The following is a 17,975-nucleotide window of genomic DNA, read 5'->3' on the forward strand; positions in this document are numbered from 1 at the left end:
TCCTTTTTCTGAGTTTTTTTATTTGACCCAAACTGACATTTTTAATCAGTGTAGATGTCTTGTGACTTTATATAAATACTTCTCAGAGATAAAATCCTTAATGTCAATAGCGATACAATTTGTAATTTTTTTATCACAACCAATAAATATACACTTTGCATGTGAAAGACCATTTTGAGTAACAGAATAAAGTGCATCACACGTTAAGAATGAGAAAGTTACTCAAACATTGCAAGGGGAAGGAAGAAAAAAAAAAGTCTGTGAGTTCCTCCTCTTCCCCTGTGTCGGGCGGTGCCGGTCTCACAACACTGAAGTAATCTCATCTTGGATCTGAGAGATCAGGATCTGGGACAGCACAATCCCCGCAATCTAGAGGACAAGCAGCTGTCAATGTAGATTACAGGAAGGACTCTGGGTAACTGTACACCCTGTGCCGAAACATCTCAAGGTCCCCGGCGAAAGGATGCTGCGATGCTCGTTTTTCTCACTGGGAGGAAATCTATTTTTAACAAAATTCGATAAAAACCGTTGGGATTTTTATCGTACCATAATTTACAGGATCATAACACTTTATGCCCTTCACCTCCTATAGAGCTTGAAGTGTTTTTTCTCACGGGCAAAAACACACAGCTTTTTCCAGCGAGCTCCTCAATAATTTAACCGTTTTGATTTAAACGTGGCTTGTTATGCAGACAAAATCTGGTAATGGTGTTTGGTAACGATGTGCGAGACGGAGGAGAGAACTTCATCCTCAGATTTACTGGCACATCAGAGCAACTGGACTACTAATGCAGTTGTTTTGACAGGACTCGTGGGTAATTCACGCGCCAGAATCACCGGGGATCCCAATCAGGAGCCAGATGGATCGAGCTCAAGATCCAGCGACGAGGCGCCCCGTGCTGTGTGACAGTACCTGAATAATTTTTATAAGTAAGCGGACTAATTATTTAGAGACAGCCCCTGATAAGTGCTAATGCGATCTCACGGCCAATCAAGCATATTGACTTGAGTTATTAGCGTCGCTTAACGCGTTGGGATTTGAGCTGCTCCGCCAGTCGGGAGGGGAATTGTCAGTGTAGCCTCGTTTTTTCTGAAAGCACGCGCAATCCCGCAGTATCGCGCGCAGGCCTCTGCCCTCGGTGTGCACATTAACCTGTGCTTTCGATCCGGGGCAGTGTAATAAATGAATAATGTGCAGTTAAAATTTCATCGTCCCATTGTGCCTAGTTATTGCTGTGTAGGTCCAACTCGCGATCTTGAATTAGTCATATTCAAGTGGGCCTCACATTAACCCTACGCCTCTGTTGGTTTCTGCAAGAAAAAGTTTTCATTATTGAGTTGTTTTTTCTCTCCCCACTTTTTTTGTACGAGAACAGGGTTATTCCATGTGAGATAGGGCCGAGTTTAGATGCTCAACACTCGTTTGAGGCGAGGTGCGGGGGTCCTGATTGATGAAGTGCCGCTCGGACAGTTTCGCAGCCGCGTCTAAATGCCCCGCGCGAGGCCGCTTTGAACGCAGCGGGAGCGGTCAATAATGTTGATCGCAACACGCTCGATCTGGTTACGCCTCCATTTGACGCTTCTATTGACTCGTGTGTGTGTGTGTGTGTGTGTGTGAGCTTATTTAACACATGATTAGAGGCATGTACACCAGTGGCAAAGGACTGTGTGTTGCCCGGTTTCCTGCACAGCTCGCATTAAGCGACTGCATGTGCGTGTGCATGTGTGTGTGTGTGTGTGTGTGTGTGTGTGTGTGTGTGTGTGTGTGTGTGTGTGTGTGTGTGTGTGTGTGTGTGTGTGTGTGTGTGTGTGTGTGTGTGTGTGTGTGTGTGTGTGTGTGTGTGTGAGAGCTTATTTAACACATGATTAGAGGCATCTCCACCAGTGGCAAAGGACTGTGTGTTGCCCGGTTTCCTGCACAGCTCGCATTAAGCGACTGCATGTGCGTGTGCATGTGTGTGTGTGTGTGTGTGTGTGTGTGTGTGTGTGTGTGTGTGTGTGTGTGTGTGTGTGTGTGTGTGTGTGTGTGTGTGTGTGTGTGTGTGTGTGTGTGTGTGAGAGCTTATTTAACACATGATTAGAGGCATCTCCACCAGTGGCAAAGGACTGTGTGTTGCCCGGTTTACTGCACAGCTCGCATTAAGCGACTGCATGTGTGTGTGTGGGTGTTTACCTGGGGCAGGGCCAGTCCCAGGGCGAGAGCCCCCACCAGCAGCAGATGGGACTCGATCCACATCACCGCCCTGTCCGCGCAGCCGACCGGGTAGATGGACTTGTTGGCCTCCAGGTAGTTCTGGGTTTGCGCCCCAAAACCGCACATGGTGTTGATCACCGCCTGTGTGACAGAGCGACAGAGAGAGAGAGAGAGAGAGAGAGAGAGACTGTGAGTTTGAAAGATTACCTCGATTCACCACAACAAACCCCTAAAATGCTGAAAACACTTTTATAACAGGCGGCTGTGACGGGCTGCTGTTTCACCTGCCCTTGTTATTTTTCTTTGCACTGACAAAGATATTAACTGTTGTGACAGCCGGAGATGAGAGTTTTTTTCGCGGAAGCCCCGCTAAACCGCAGACACTCGGAATTGGAGAAAAGGGGAAATGACAAGAGAGCCGACACAACCACGTCCGTTTGATGTGACGAGGGCGACTAATCAGTCCCCGACGTCGCCCGGTGCAGTTGCAGCGCTGCTTCAGCTCTAATAATGTTTAATTAATTGATTTTTTTCCTCTTTTTTTTAAAAATCTAAGCCATGAAGAGAAGGAGGTCGCTGTGATCTGTTTTCCGTGTAGCATGAGGTACAATCCATATCAGCGCGATGGATCTGCGTGGAGTCTTCAGTCTCCCGTCTTCACACGGACTAGAAGGAATTGTTATCAGTGGCTCGCGAGCTGCGCTGCTGTGCGTCTGCACACACGGTCACATTTCTATGTGTGAGTGGGAATTTGTGTACTCATGCATGGGTACACTATTTTGCGACACTATTTACTTTCTGTTTGTGCAAACTTGCATTTCAATATTTTTTTTGGGCACGCGCAGACAGCTGGCCGCGATGATTCCTCGTACAAAAAATATGAATATAACACATTAATGAAGGACGACTTGAATTCAGAAGTGGGTAAAATCGTCACTGTCGATACCGCCGTCGAAGGCTGGTGATGTTTCTGTAGGCTGCATTTGTCTAGAGCTGCAACAGTTAATCGATTTATCGATTAGTAATCAACTAGTTAATTAATCGGCAACTATTTTCATCATCGATTAATCGTTTTTATGACGTAACGAGTCAAAAGTGATCTGATTTCAGCTTGTCAAATGTGATTATGTTCTCATTTCTTTGCTCGTCTGTGACAGTAAACTGAATATCGTTGGTGTGTGGAGAGAACAGAACATCATCTTGGGGTTTGGGGAAATAGGATCGACATTTTTCACCATTTTATGGACCAAACAACTAATCGATGAATCCAGAAAATAATCGACAGATTAATCGATACTTAAAACAATCGTTAGTTGCAGCCCTGCATGTGTCACACAACATATCAACACGTGTACATGCTGGAGAAGTGGATTATATTTGATTCAGCTTGTGACCTCTGTCACTCTCTGTTGATGCAGTCTGCGTGGAATCCGCCTCACGGAGCAGACTCACGACTCAATAAGCCACTCACTCGGAGTCACACGCGTGCATTATTCATGTGAATTGATTCTCCACAAGTGAGACACCGACTGACACATATAGGTTACTTACTATCGGACCAGTTGCCCAAACGCACGGCAGCCTGATACCAGCAGCCATTCACAACTGTAGATGTAGTAGATATATGCCGACGTTGCCTCCAGGCAAAGAAATGAACAACTTGTTTGGTTTTTTTACGTATCCAAAGCCACAAAGTTGAAATAATATTACATTACATTCCCTTAGCAGACGCATTTGTCCAATGCAACGTACAATAAGTTCAATAAGTAATACAGTCAGTCGGCGTGTGTGTGTGTGTGTGTGTGCGCAAGGTGAAGTGTTTTAAGGGACGTTAACACAGAATTAAAATGGAAAAAGAAATCAACTTTAGCCTGATAATCACAGAATCTTCATCCCTTCACGGCTTGGCACCGTGTTCATGTATTGCCCCTTTCCGGTTCGGAGGGGAGGGGTTTACCCAAACCAATCAGTCGCGAGTAAATCATCTGTCCTGCTGCTGTAAATCTGTCGATTCAAGAGATGTTATGTAGTTGGACTCACAGTGGCTGGTGCAGCTGCAGTTGCTGCCATTGTCCTGATGCAATGTTTCATATTACTCCTGTATGTAGGAAGAGGATGTGCTCAGTTTTAACACAGGTTGCCAGGCTTTGATTGATCCACTGTTTCCCTATCTGGGAGTGACCGGCTTCAGCAGGCACGACTCTGGACCAATTTGACTTGCTGGAGAAACCGGAGATGTGGGCAGAGATTCGGAGTTCTGGGAGCAGGCTAACAGTAATAGCAGGTGTATCATATCTGTTCAGACGCTATTAGTTTCCCTGCTGCACACCAGGATATCTGCGTGTGCAGTTACTCAGAGACTCGGTATCATGCAGGTTTAAAAACGGTTGCCGCCGTTGTTACAGCTCGATCGTTTCAGACGTCACGCACCAGCGACACCGCTGCTGACTGATATATCTGCGGCTCATTTTTGCACAGAGCACCTTTAATTTGCTGCTTCACATTATTCAGAAATCTCTCGGCATTCAACCAAACACAACCTTCTTTCTTTGAGGTTTTGTTTAAAAGTAGTGTCATTTTAAAATTTAAAATTTAAAGGAACAACAACAAAAACCTCTTGAAGCATTTAACGTCACAGTTCACATTCACCCTTTCAATATGTTTTCTATACCTGAAATGTTTTATTCATCACTCTCATATCTGTCCTGCCACAAGCCATTAGACGGTACAATAATTCACCTGACAGTCTGACAGCGAACACGACTCCGTATCCATCAGCACTCGTTCAACACAGAACCTTTTCACCTTCATGTCACCATGTTCTTAAAACTAATTGCACATATTTGCTCTAATATATATAATTTTTATATTTATATCCTTCAACTGTATCGTTTTGCGGTTCTTCAAATTTTGTAAGATGTAGAGCTGCAACAGTTCATCGCTGAATCGATTAGTAATCGATTAATACATTAATCGTCAACTATTTTGATAATCGATTCATAAGTTCAAGTATTTTTTTATGGAAAAAAAAGTCAAACTTTTCTGATTTCAGCTTATGTCTTTGCTCCTCTATGACAGTAGACTTAATATCTTTGGTTAGTTGCAGCTCTAGTAAGATGTGTTGTGATTCCTGCTGCTGTAACAAAGGGATTTCCCAGTTTGGATCCATGAAGTACACCTATCTATCTGTTCATCTTTTGATCCCTCCATCCATCCATCCATCTCATTCTCACCTTTAATGAACAACCCCCTCCTCCTCCCACTTCATATTTAACATGTTTACACCAAATTGTTGTAGGTTGAAATGTTTTGGGTTATTGGTAAAAAAAAAGAAAGAAGAACACACCTCTCCAGGAACAGGAGTGCAGCAGGAGTAAGGTACAGAGCAGCGCTCGGAGCTGGGGTTTGTTTGTGTACAATTAAAGTACAGGTTCCAAGACCAGTCTGTGTAGTTGTTCCACCCACAGCACTTGAACTGTGCGAAGGGAAGAGAGAGGGAGAGAGAAAACACAAGTTTATATTTAGAAACGCGCGCCTTGCACTGGACCGTGTATCCTGCCAGTCTGGGCTTCTCACATGGGAAAACCCTGGGCTCACCCAGTGCACCTGCGTGTGCATATGGAAGAGGAAATGTCCCGCGGGCAGAGACTCCCCGACACAGGAACTGTGTGTTTCGAATGTCGCATCTCGCGCGGAAAAAACCCTCGGCTGAGGCCAAAATAACAAAACGGGACAGGACGTGCACCTCCGTGGTCACCGGCTTCTTGGCTTAGTGCTCCGACGCATTCAATACACCGCTGAGATGAATTTGAAGAAATGTGTGATGTGGATAGCTACACACACACACACACCCACACACACGAGCAAGCAAGCAAGCACATTCGTCCTAGCGCGGAATTGCCCGGGGCACCTCTTTCTGGATGTAATCCATCAGGTTCTGCAGATCCAGGTCTTCCCTGTAGTGCACGATGGCCTTTTTCACAAACTTTCCCAGAGCGTCCCGAGTCTATAGGTGAGAGGAAACAAAACAGGGGCAGTGAAAATCTCGCTCGAGTTAGGGAATATATCTACACAACGTCTCTATAGACGGGGCTGCTAAGGTGAAATGAAATCCTTTGTGTTTTGCGGGTCCCGGTTGATCGGGGTGCATCCATGTGGCGAAACTGCCTTGGCTGAACATCGTACTGTCCGAGGCAGAGCGCATAATATCCTCTCGTTTCACATCGCGCGTGCAGTCATCCTTATCTAGACCAGACTGCGGAGGAGCAGGGACTCGGTGCCGCAGTACTGCGGCTGCAGAGTAGCGGCGGCCCGTAAACCGCTCACGCCGACGCGTACCAACTTTTTGCCATTTGTTATTATAATATAGTAATTTACTTTAGCTTGACTTGAGCTGAATAAATGAATTTAAAAAAACAAATTAAATATGAATGAAATGCATTGATCTGATTGAATAGTGTGTAATGGGATTTTTTTCAGACTGGATGCTAATTCGGACATTGGAGCTGTGCTGCCTTGGTTGGCTTCCATTGTTCGTTGTGATAAATTCCTCCGCAGGGTTTTTTTCACGAGGCCCTGCTTTGTTAATAGAGTTAGATTTTTGCACACTCGAGTACAGTACAAACAGAGTTCTGCAAAGAAGAAGGGGTTCAATGCAAATCTCCGTCCTTTCCAAAAAGAGGGCCACGGTTCCGCAGGCGGAGGTCAGATGTTATATATGCTAATGGGGAGCAGTGTATGCTAATGAGCCGCTGAACTTTAAAACTTCATTACGCTTGGAGTGAACTTGTGTCAGTGCCCTCCTGGAGGCTCTCCTGGATTGTTCGCATTACAGCCCGCGCGTTACAACAGGTTAACTTGATAAATAGTATCAAAATAGCCCAACATTTTCCTCCTGGAGTCATATTTTGCTAAATCCCGTTGGAAATTTTTAATGAATTTTTTTACAGCGTACCCCCTTTCCAGCACGTCCCCTCCCCTCCGTTGCAGGATGCCCGTGGGCCCCCGGAGGCCCCGTCGTCCCACCCTCCCGTGTCGTTAACAGGCAAAGACTCCTTCAAGGGATCTTTTGAAATGGAACATTTGGTTCCACTTTGAAGTGCCGAGGCATTTGAATCATTTAGCAAGGAAGGATGCTGGGAGGGCTGTTTAACTGCTCTGTTTAGCAGCAGGCAGTCCGAGCGTCGACAGAGAACACAGGGGAGGGCGAGAGGTATCGTCGGGCACCAGACACCTCACCACTGGCTGTTGTGTGTTTCTATTCTCTACGGAGGCCTTACTGTATATTTGGATGCAGGGGAACGGGGGGGGGGATGCCTCTCCTCCCCGTTGCCTCTGCAACTGGTGTCTATAAATCAGACACCGGGGTCACATATGGGGCTCAGATGGAAACAGAGACGTTCATACTATATATACAGCAACGCAGTCGCTGAGCGGGCTACCTGTTCTCACAGCCATTTCTAATCAGCTGTATCCTAACATAAGAATCTGGAAGGGATTCATATTTTTTCTATTTAGTGTGAATCCTTCACACGTAAGCATGTTTATTCTCTGTAGTTCCTTTTTTATTATACTGTACACTGTTTATGCACTCTGTATACAAGGAATCGACATAATTCACCATTTTATAGGTAGAGGAAATGTGCAATATGTGTTCCTGTCAACATCGACCATTATAGTTTTGCTGCAAATTAAACCTCGCAAAAGACCAAAGAAGAGTCTTTTTAAATATTTACATTTTTGTTTCTTTTCCAGCACATTTCAGTTGGTGTCTCTCCATCACCTGAAGTTGTATGTTAGTTTTTTTTTCAGTAACTTTAATACATTACATGCTCGAAAACTGATTAGAATTGCTCTGCAGTAGAGTATGTGTATGGAGCTGAGTGTAATGCAGGCGACCTGCAGGTTACTGCTTTGCATGTTTAAGTCACGGGCAAAATATATTAGAAAGATACCAGCAGGTGTTATTATCATAGCCACAACTAATACTTTCCAAATGTGTTCAGTACCCACAAAATCGTCATATATTTTGTTTTTCTTTTGAGGGTTAAAATCAAAATGTGCATACACAGCCACAGCAAGTACAGTAGGTCAAAGTTGAACTAGAAGGTTTGTCATCTAATTTACTCTAAATGGGATCATGATTTCCGTAAAAATGAACAACATGCGGTATTGAAGAAGACTTGAATCTACAGATTGGTGACCTAAATTTCTCAGGAAAATGTTTACTGACGTTATAAGTAGAGTCGTTCTCTTTTATAGAGAAACGGACTTATTTTGCCACCATTGGAGTCGCCCTCTGCTGGTCATTCGAGAGAATAGAGCTTTCAGGCACTTCCCCATTGGCTTCATTGTGTCCATTTTTACATACAGTCTGTGGCTGGTGTGTACAGTATGCTGTGATGGACGTTAACAAAGGGCAGTATGGGTACTAATTTGTATAGTTTGCCCTTATTCCCCCCCCGCACTTGCCTGGTTAAACCAGTTTAGAAAACTGTCTGATCATCTGAAAAGTTTGTGTTTCCTGCTCAGTCCTTGAGTGCACTGTTGTTGTTCCAAATAGGAACGGGCTAAGTGAAGTTGTATTGAACTACAATTAAATCGAGTCAGTTTAAGCCAGTGCATCCTCGCGTGATAATTAGGGTGGTCTTCTTGTCTATTTTCCAGCAGTAAACAACAACAGCAGAAACCTTGAGACAACCGAGTCCTTTTGAAAAGGTTTGACGACAACAACAACAACGCTGTAGCCCCGGTGCTTGCGTTTCTTCCTGTGTGTGCTCTGGGGCCTGGACTTTGACACGACATTCCGCCCGTGCGCTCATCGCCCCCCCCGTGGCCGACCGTACGTCTTAGACGCTGTAGTTTACAAATGTACCGGCAGTCGGGAAGCTGGGGAGGGATACACAAAATCAAGCGGCGCTCAGGGTCGTCGAGGGCCGAAGCGACGGTGAAGAGGCGGAGATACCTGATCGGAGTAGAAGAAGCCCAGAATTGCTATGGCCAGCTGGGTGAGGAAGACCAGCGTCAGGCTGAAGGAGAACTGCAGACAGAAAGGACACACACACACACACACACACACACACACACACACACACACACACACACACACATGAAACCCGCAGTCTGACTGAGGCAGAGTCATAACTGAATGTGTGATTTTGTCACTCGTGAGATGCGAGGCTCGGCTTTGGATCAGATGTGACTCAGCGCAGGCCCCTAGTACAAGTGGGGTGTCTGGTCTGTCTATTACTGTCTTGAGGAGGCGAATGTTCTCTCGGAGGGCTCCGATGCAGCCGCAGAAAGTAATGAAGAACATGACCACGCCCGCCACAATGAGGATGACAGCCGGGTCGATCAGGAACGTGTCCCGCACTGTGTCTGGCAGAAAGACAGGAACATAACAGCCTCTGTTTACTTGTCTGTCCCCTCTCCTTTTGCCTGCCTCCACTTCCTTCCCCTCTCTGAGTTTTACCTCGTTTACCCCCCCCCACCCCCCGACACCGGTCGCCTGCCTTCCCTTAAATACCGGTGATCTGTTGTGGATTATACAGGAAACTGAGGGAATAGTCAGTGGGATGAGCCCGGGTTAATCCTTATTTTTTTTTTTTTTTCCGCTGTCCGCCCACTGTATATTACAAATGAAATGTGAAAATGATGACACTAGGCAAACTAGGGATAAATCTGAAACATGACAACCTACTAAACGTGTGCATGCTAATGCGGGGGGGAAGCTCAACAGCTATGGAAATACAAAAGGCCCATTGTCGCTGTGAACACAATACTTCTGCAGTTGTTACACAGGGCAACGGGCAATTCATGTAAAGTTTTGAGAACGGCGGAAAAGTTTGTTCTGCCCCTTACCCGTGGCTTTCTGGACTTTAGCGTAAACCCCGATTGCAACAATCAACAGCGAGAAAACCTGTGAAAAAGAGGAAACAGTGGTTATTCCCTGGAGATTCAGGCCTCGGCGAGACGTGTCATGTTGCTGCTTCACTCCTGACTCTCCGTCACGCGCTCTGCGCGGAAAAACTTCAACATGAGTCGACGTGGCAAAGGATGCGTTGTGTCCGGATGCGTAGTTGACAAAAGGCTTTGACATTGTGATGTTAAAGCAGAAAAAAAACGACCCCACCCGTGTTTATATTGGTCGGCCGCCTACGAGCCTCGCTTCCGCCGCGTTATGCTCTTCTTTCTTTTGGGAAAAAATGAAAAATGACGGCTCAACTCGGGAGCACAAAGGGAACAGTGTGTCGTCGTCCGCCCCCCCCCCATTGCGTAAAAACCAAAAACGAGGAAGAGAGCCGTCATCTCCGGGTAACGGCCAAATTGACAAAAACAACTAAAACAACAAGAAATCCTATTCACGGGAGGGAACAAAAGCAGGCGAAGAGGGAGAGTGATAGAAAAACAGACCCGACGGGAGTCGCTGACTCCGCGGAGCTTCAGACATCGCTGTGCACTTTGTTTTCTTTCTACCCGATCAGTAACACCGCCAGCCTACTTGTTAATATTACCAGATATCAACAAGGAGCCGACCTCTGTCTCCTGAGCCACAGCCGCCCCCTGAGTACCACTCACGTGTTTGTCTGTTAATAATACACGGCAGGCTAACCGCGCTCTGTGCCGAGGTTAAAGCTACAGCATGTAACATTTAGAAGAACTTGTTCACCGTACTTGAATGTATTGTCCAAAACTATGTGTTCATGTATGAACAGTCACGTGCAACAAAGAACCAGTGAGTTTCAATACAGTGACATGAGGCGCGTGAGTTCGCCGCGTTCGCTACGTCGCGTTGAACGCGGTGCGTCGCCGTTAAGTGTCCCCTGTCGGGTGCTCAGTTGGTTGCGGTTTGCAACTTTGCCACCAGACGGCGCCAGAAAATCAGGAGAAGAAGCTGCCGGGGTTAACGTTTGCCGTCTGCCCCTCGGGAAAGATTTTTTCCTCCGCGAACCCTCTCCTCGGCTGCAGCTTTATGCCGTATGCAATGGACCCGGAACCCTCTCGTCTAGCTCTCCCCGCAAGAGAGAGCACCAGCTATCGATGTGTAGTGTGGTCTGTTTGTGCTTTGTTTCACCGCGGGGGAACTTCATGCTGCCTCCAGTGCGTTGGCTTTGTTTCTGAACAGACTTTATTTGCGCTGTCAACCCAGGACAGGTGTGCTGGGATTAGCAAAAAAAACTTCTCCTCAGGTGTTGAATATGCAGAGCACCTTGTAGCCATGGCAACCGCTCCAGTTTATGTGTTTATGGTAAACAGACAGATGGACGTCAGCGGGGGAAAAAGATAACGAAAACATATGGACCCGAAATTGGATGGCTGGATGGACGGGACGCTCCGGGATTCAAAAACTTTTGGTCCCCCCTCCCTCAGTTTGAAGGAACACGTGGAGGAGACTGTGACCTTGGTTAGGAAATCAAGACAGTCATCTGCCCAGGCTTCACCGAGCAGCGTTTCGTATCACCACCATCGCAGTTGGGACTGAAGATAATTATTTTTTTCCTTCGGTTTGTGCAGCAGCAGCAGCAGCAGCAGCAGCAGAGAAGAGGAGGAGGAGGAGGAGGAGGAGGAGGAGGAGGAGGAGGAGGAGGAGGCGTGAGGAGTTCAGGGTCTTTTTTCTCTCCGTGACCTGCTCGGTCGCACAACAACATTGGAACAGTGTTCAAGAGCAGTGGATGAGGGAGGAAAGAACACCGCCTCAGAACGGTCACGACATTCAGGTGCAGATGGCCGTGTGTGTGTGTGTGTGTGTGTGTGTGTGTGTGTGTCACTGCTGGAGGATGTGTTGTCGAGCCGTCGAGGATGTGTTCGCCCTCAGCAGAAGCCGCACAACGCAACAGCAAACAGGCCGGGAAATCGCTGGAATCCGAGCTTCCTGTTGATTGTATTGTCGACACTAATTTCCCTTTTTTTTTCCTTGATTGTTTTCCTCACCTTGAATAACAATCTGCCTCGCTTGGCTTTCATTTTCAGCCTAGAGATTCACCACAGACGTTCGCCCGATTACTAATTGTGTGTGTGTGTGTGTGTGTGTGTGTGTCTGTGTGTACACACGACGCCTTTTGTTCAGCCTGCATGAACATAGATTTGTTTTGTTTCTGTCAGAAAAGCCTGCATTAGATCCCTGGAGGTCATAATTTGACAAAATGACACGGTGTCATTTTGATCTGGCAGCCTTCATGTCTTACCCCAATTGTTCTTTTTTCTGTCACTTTCTATTATTTTCACGTGTTCTGCAGAAGTAAATTGTTGCTTGAGAAAATGATGTCTTTTTTTTTTTTTTTACCTCTCCCGCATTTTTTAAAATCCAATATCCGTCTTGAACAAGTCGGTGGCTGCGAGAACCACGAGACGCCGATGATGCACATTTTTTTGTTTTCTCGAACCACAAGTGGTTGAAAGCACAGTCAGGTTTTCTTTTCCTTTTCAAGGGATATTCTCTGTTGGGCGGGAGCGTGCGCACCTGCAGCACCATTTGCCACCTACGTGTGTGCCTATGTGAATATGTGGAACACACAGGCGCACACACGCACACACAAACACACACACACACACACACACACACACACACACACACACACACACAGGCAGACAGTCTGTAATGTATTCCAGCTCTGTTTTTTAAGGCTTTTCAAAGGGATGAATCAGGCTTCTCTCCTGGCGGATTGTGTGCGGAGGTGAAAGCCAGCTGAACTGAACCGTGGGGACAAAGGCCTGATGGATTAGGGCTGCAGTGTTCACGTGTGAGCCCGTCCAAGAGGAAGAAAAAGAAAACAACACACAGTGAACACAAGCCGGGGCCGCGTGCGACTGCCGCGGCTGCAGTTCAATTCCGATTGGCTCCCCACGCAGCGAGAAGGGCGCCACACTGTTTGCCGCCTCGCTGTGTTTGTGTGCGACTGGACGAAGACGCGACGGAGATGTATGAACTGGCGCTGCTCACGCTCAGAGCGGTGGCGTGGTTGGACGACGAGAGAGTCAGTTTGCGTGGGAAAGTGATAAAATGGCGAGGGGCTAACGACGAGGCCTGTCGGCCGCGTCGAAGTGTCTCCTGCGCCTTACATCTCTCTTTCTCCAACCGTCCCGGGCGCGTCCCGGCCTCTCGGCTACGCCAACAGCCAGCTGTGGGAGCACGTATGATTTGAGGCCTTGTGCCCCCGAAGACCCTGTGTCTAGTTTCTTGTGCCCCCGCAGCTCTGTCAGACGAAGCCCACCCCCCCCACCCGGCCTTGCTCCGAAAGTGTTCATTTGAACGGATTCTGATGTCACGGATGTCATGCACCACTAATGAAGCACGGGTGAACGTGGTGGGAGACACAGATGTTTTTTCAAACTGCCCGCGCTCAGGTTGTTGTGGTCGCATCGCCGCGGGCCGTGGCTCGGGAGGCGGAGTCGGCCGAAGGTTGGCCGTTCAATCTCGGCTTCCCCCCCGAGTCGGCACGCCGGTGCGTCCTCGGGGGGCAAGACGCCCAACACTGAGTCGCCTCCGACGGCTCGTCCGGCCAGTGTGTGAATATGTGTGAACGGGACAGAAATAGCGTGGTCAGTGGCACGTGGGCAACGGCACGGCGTGCGAAGGTGACTCTGAGTGGGCAGTAAGAGGAGAAAAGCGTGATGTAAATATAGTCCATTAGTCCATTTACCATAACTTTTACACTTCAACCATTGAGCCAATCAACTATTGATTGCTTTTAGTTATGCGTTTACATAATGTATCCATGACCTTTTGCTATGTACTCAGCGTATTATCTTTGACTCTTGGCTTACCATTTCAACAATTTATTCATTACTTTCAGAATTTATCTTACCTTTTTTTTCGGTCACAATTTTTATCGTTCAAATTAATTTGGCACAAACCACTTGACAACCGCAGAATGACTCCCTGGAGCGCCAGTCGGGCTCTCGCTGGGACCCACCGCTGTGCATAATGAGAAAACCTTTGAGCACTTATGTTGTCAGAGAAATTCCTTTTTTCTTTTTAGAAAACATTCAGATACGCACACTTGCCAGGTGTTTAAAAGTTCAGTGTGAGGCAGAACCCCGCTGATTTAGTGAAGAATGCACCATTCGTCGTTTGCCTCGGTGATGTATGGGCCGTGTGCAGTGTCCATCTATAACTGTAGACAATTTCAAATAGGTAGCAGCTGGGTGCCCCTGCTGTACGCAGCTCCGGGTACTTCCTGTCTCATGTTTCTTTCTTTATTGGTCAGAAGCGGTTTTCTTTTGTATTTAGCTTTCTTCCGTCTCGCTTCTCTTCCTAGCAAATCGGACTTTTGCGAAGCTGAGCTCACTTGGTGTTTTGTTTTTTTGTCAGCGTAGTGCGACTCTGTACTCACCCAAAACAAGAAGCTGAAGAAGAAGAGAAAGTATCGGATCCAGGGGTTGACGAAGGAGAACGTCTCCGCTCGGTTCAGATTCAGTTTCCTGTCCATCTTTCGTCGTTTTTTGACGGTCCGACGGGAGGATCCAGAGAAAGCTGGACTTCAAAACAGCCCTCGGTTTCTGCCCCACCCCACGGATACCACCAGTCGCCACGTGAGCCTGTGTGGTGGTGGTGGTGGGGGGGGGGTCGGTCGCAGCCTGTGCCTGTGTATGGCCGGCTATAAAAAGGGGGCCGCGCCGGGGAGGTGACACCGACCCGCCATACTGGTGGGGTCCAGAAGTGTCTCTGTGCGCCTGTCGGTTCACATTACACAAACAATATCTCTGGTTGACTGCAGCTGAATGGCCTGTGAGCTTCGGAGTATCGTCCGCCCGCGTTTGAGTTCAGCAGAACCGCCCCGTCTGTTCCCCTCAAGGTTCCTAGAGGGCCTGTATCATAGGCCTAGAGGCAAACTGCCCCTCCTGTTTTCACGTCAGGACTCACCGCCTCTCTGTTTTTAGACGCTCGCCAGCCAAAGGAACGAGGCGTCGAACGGAACCGTCGACAGAGGCCGGGCAAAGGGAATCTCGGAGGGGAAGGAACGCCTAATGCAGTTGAACGACGCCGTGACAGTGCGCTCGGAAGTCTTTTATTCCCCAGTGTGCTGAGAAATGAATGGAGAAGCACATGACGTGGAGCCACCTCTCCCGTAGTGAGACCCGCGACGCGCAGCTCCATTGATAATTGACCGGGGAGAGAATTGATGGACTGTCCAGAGTGACCAGAGGGTCTGTCTGGGGGGAGGGGGCAAAGAAAGGAAACAGGAGCAGGATCACAGGAGCTGTAATGTAAATGTATTACAGGTATATTTAAAAAAAAAGATTCACCACTGATTTAATTCAAACACTTGGAAATGTAGTCAAATGCAGTCTGAACTGTCCTTGGCCGTGGGAACGCTGTATGTGAATACTTAATCACAGGGTTTTCTCTTTCAGCCATCACATCGAGTGTCTCCCGCGGAGTCAAAGAAGGACGCCCGTTCCCCCCGGTGCCTCGATGCCTTCGCCAGAGGTGCACGTCGACTTAATGAGATTGATCGCTCTTCTTTTCTTTTTTTTTGAAGATGTAAAGTCAATATTTGCTTCACATGTAATATTGTTTAAAGGTGTAGTTTTACTGCGACCATTTCGGGTTCGTGCCAAGCGGCAAAACTGACTCCACTGTCGTGAAGCCGCAGCCTGTTGGCTCAGGTTCATCATTAAAAACTGCTCACAGGAGAAACGGCATAGGAAAAAATAAAGGGTTTATTTGGGGGCTAACATAATGGCACATAGTCCCCTCCCAAAAACCCTCTCCGCTCACTTACTTTTCCCAAAAGGTCCGGCTAATCCTTTTGAAAATCCGGCAGCTTTTTTCCCTCTTAAATCCGAGAGAATGTGGACAGACTTTTTACCCTCACTGCATTTATACAAACATTGTGAGACTAAAATGCAGCCTAACTACAGACAGGCCATGTAGAAGAGACACGTGACAGCGGAAATTGAACTTGTCATTATGTCGTCAAAAAAACACTTGCAAAGTGTAATTTGCCGCAGAGAAATTACAGCATTCGTGCTTGTAGCCTCGCCCTTCGCCATGTTGCTCTCCGGGTGGACGGTGTCAGACGGCGGAACGGTCAAAATTGACAATAACAACTCAAGGAGAGAAGAATCCCGTCGACGGAGGAACGAGAGCGGGCCTATCTATCACGACCTCCTTATTACCTGCGTCCCTCACAGGCACGGGGGGGGGGGGGCGTGTGACCCCTCAAATTCTGGGCCCTATACATAAGCAGTCTCTGCTTATGTATAGCAGAGACTGGTGTACGTAAGTAGAGATTATGTATACCAGTGGTATTACTGCTAACACAGTAATACCACCTGGGACCACCAGGGGCACATGAAGTTGTCTGTCCACTCTTTATCCTAGGTGTGGTTCATTGGTAAAGGAGGACACACGGTCCGCAGCGATCTTAATCATGCAGTTTTTCTTTGCCGTTGAAAAGGAGGCGGGTTTACTCGGGGAAGCACGGCGGCAGATTGACGGCAGATAGCCGCAGGAACAATCTGCAATCTGCAAAGCGCCTCCCCTGCGGTTGAACAGGCCGGAACAACACACTGAACAATCTCATCACGATGAAAAGCCCTCCCCAATTCAGGTTATTGAAATGGGATGAGAGTGAGAAAAAATTATTCACGGTTTATTCTGTTCACTTTATTTCAATACATGTTACTCATACAAAATAATCTGTACAAAGGCTAAAATAGGTCATATATTTTTTTGCATAGAAGGGACAGTATTTTTTTAATAAAAAAAAAAAAACAGAACAAAAAGAGCCAGGATGGAATGGCACAATAAACTCCAGTCACTGTCACATATGGGACTTCTAACAGTCAGGTTAAGAAGGGGGGGGGGGGGGGGGGGGGGGGGGGGGGGGTGGGGGGGTAAAGCTCCACACAGAAAAGCTCTGCTGCTCACTCTGTCGCTGGTTCCCACTTTCATCATCTTCCTTTTGTTCTGTAGAAAAAAAAAAACTGCAACTACCATCAGCTCATCTCAGCATCTTTTGGACAACGGTCCCGATGGGTTTTTATAATTACTATGTATATTTTTTTACAGAGGCTATTTTAAGGCAGTGATGCCACTCTCGTTTACTCAACACACCGCGGGATGTGCCGTGGCACAGCTTCACTCTGCTCTTCACGCCAAGTCCTGTCTCCTAACCCCCTAAAAAGAAACCAAATGTATATATATATATATTTATATATATATGTATATGTGCATCAAACGCTGTTTAAACACTGCCTATGTAATCGACGGTGACACACAAAAGGACCACGTCAGGAGGATCGAGTCATTGAACACGAAAGGCAATGAGCGCTCGGGTATGGTGGGGTTTTTTTTTTTTTGTGACACTCTTTCCTTTATTTAAAAAATAGTTGATTTAGAGAAGAAAGAGAAGGTAGTGCACCACCGATAGTAAAGACGTTCTTTTTCACATGTAGCAGAAAACACTCCACAGGACAAGGTTGGCAGGAATCAGACAGTGCTACCCAGCGAACACAACATCGAACACACCATCTCCGGAGCATACATTTTCCCACTGCTTCGGAAATTCAGTTTGTCAGCACGGGGGAAGGATTAGGAGGAGATTACAGGAATAATGTGTCGAAGGTGGCAGAAAACCAAACAGTTTCCACGTCTCGAAATTCCTCTCAGCAGACAGAACCAAAGTAGCGCGTGTGCATCTCCTTCCGTCACCGTCGCTGTTTTCTAACTGGGAGCGCTTCCATGGAGGAGGGCAAATACTTTATACTCCTTCCAAAAAAAAAGAAAAGACAAAACATACGGTGAAACATATCTTACTATGAGATGCAGCCAAAT

The 17,975-nt window shown here is 47.2% G+C and overlaps 1 protein-coding gene across 4 annotated transcripts; it reads right to left on the reverse strand.

Moving 5' to 3' along the window:
• Nucleotides 1-6: 6 nt before the first annotated feature.
• tspan33b (tetraspanin 33b) lies at nt 7-14,742 on the reverse strand. Of its 4 annotated transcripts, none has more exons than XM_035643189.2 (8): nt 14,527-14,742; nt 10,055-10,112; nt 9,444-9,571; nt 9,159-9,233; nt 6,105-6,200; nt 5,541-5,669; nt 2,174-2,335; nt 7-369 (listed from the first exon to the last, which is right to left on the reverse strand). In XM_035643189.2, exons 1-8 carry the CDS (start codon nt 14,620-14,622, stop codon nt 301-303), a joined length of 813 nt encoding a protein of 270 aa, XP_035499082.2. In that variant the 5' UTR covers nt 14,623-14,742; the 3' UTR covers nt 7-300. The 4 variants fall into 4 exon arrangements, with proteins under 4 accessions (XP_035499082.2, XP_035499086.1, XP_035499087.2 ...); XM_035643191.2 differs by lacking the exon at nt 7-369 and adding an exon at nt 388-1,311; XM_035643193.2 differs by lacking the exon at nt 6,105-6,200.
• Between the last annotated feature and the right edge of the window lie 3,233 nt (nt 14,743-17,975).

Source organism: Scophthalmus maximus, chromosome 7 (assembly GCF_022379125.1).
Source record: "Scophthalmus maximus strain ysfricsl-2021 chromosome 7, ASM2237912v1, whole genome shotgun sequence".
In the NCBI taxonomy this organism is placed as follows: domain Eukaryota; kingdom Metazoa; phylum Chordata; class Actinopteri; order Pleuronectiformes; family Scophthalmidae; genus Scophthalmus; species Scophthalmus maximus.

Bases quoted from the DNA above. Each gene is read 5' to 3' on its own strand.
- tspan33b (XM_035643189.2), bottom strand. From the start codon at position 14,622: ATGGACAGGAAACTGAATCTGAACCGAGCGGAGACGTTCTCCTTCGTC. The intron at 6,201-9,158 runs GTATCTCCGCCT...TCTCACCTATAG, and splicing joins GCTTCTTCTACTCCGATCAG to ACTCGGGACGCTCTGGGAAA. The intron at 2,336-5,540 runs GTGTGTTCTTCT...TCTGTCACACAG, and splicing joins GCACTCCTGTTCCTGGAGAG to GCGGTGATCAACACCATGTG.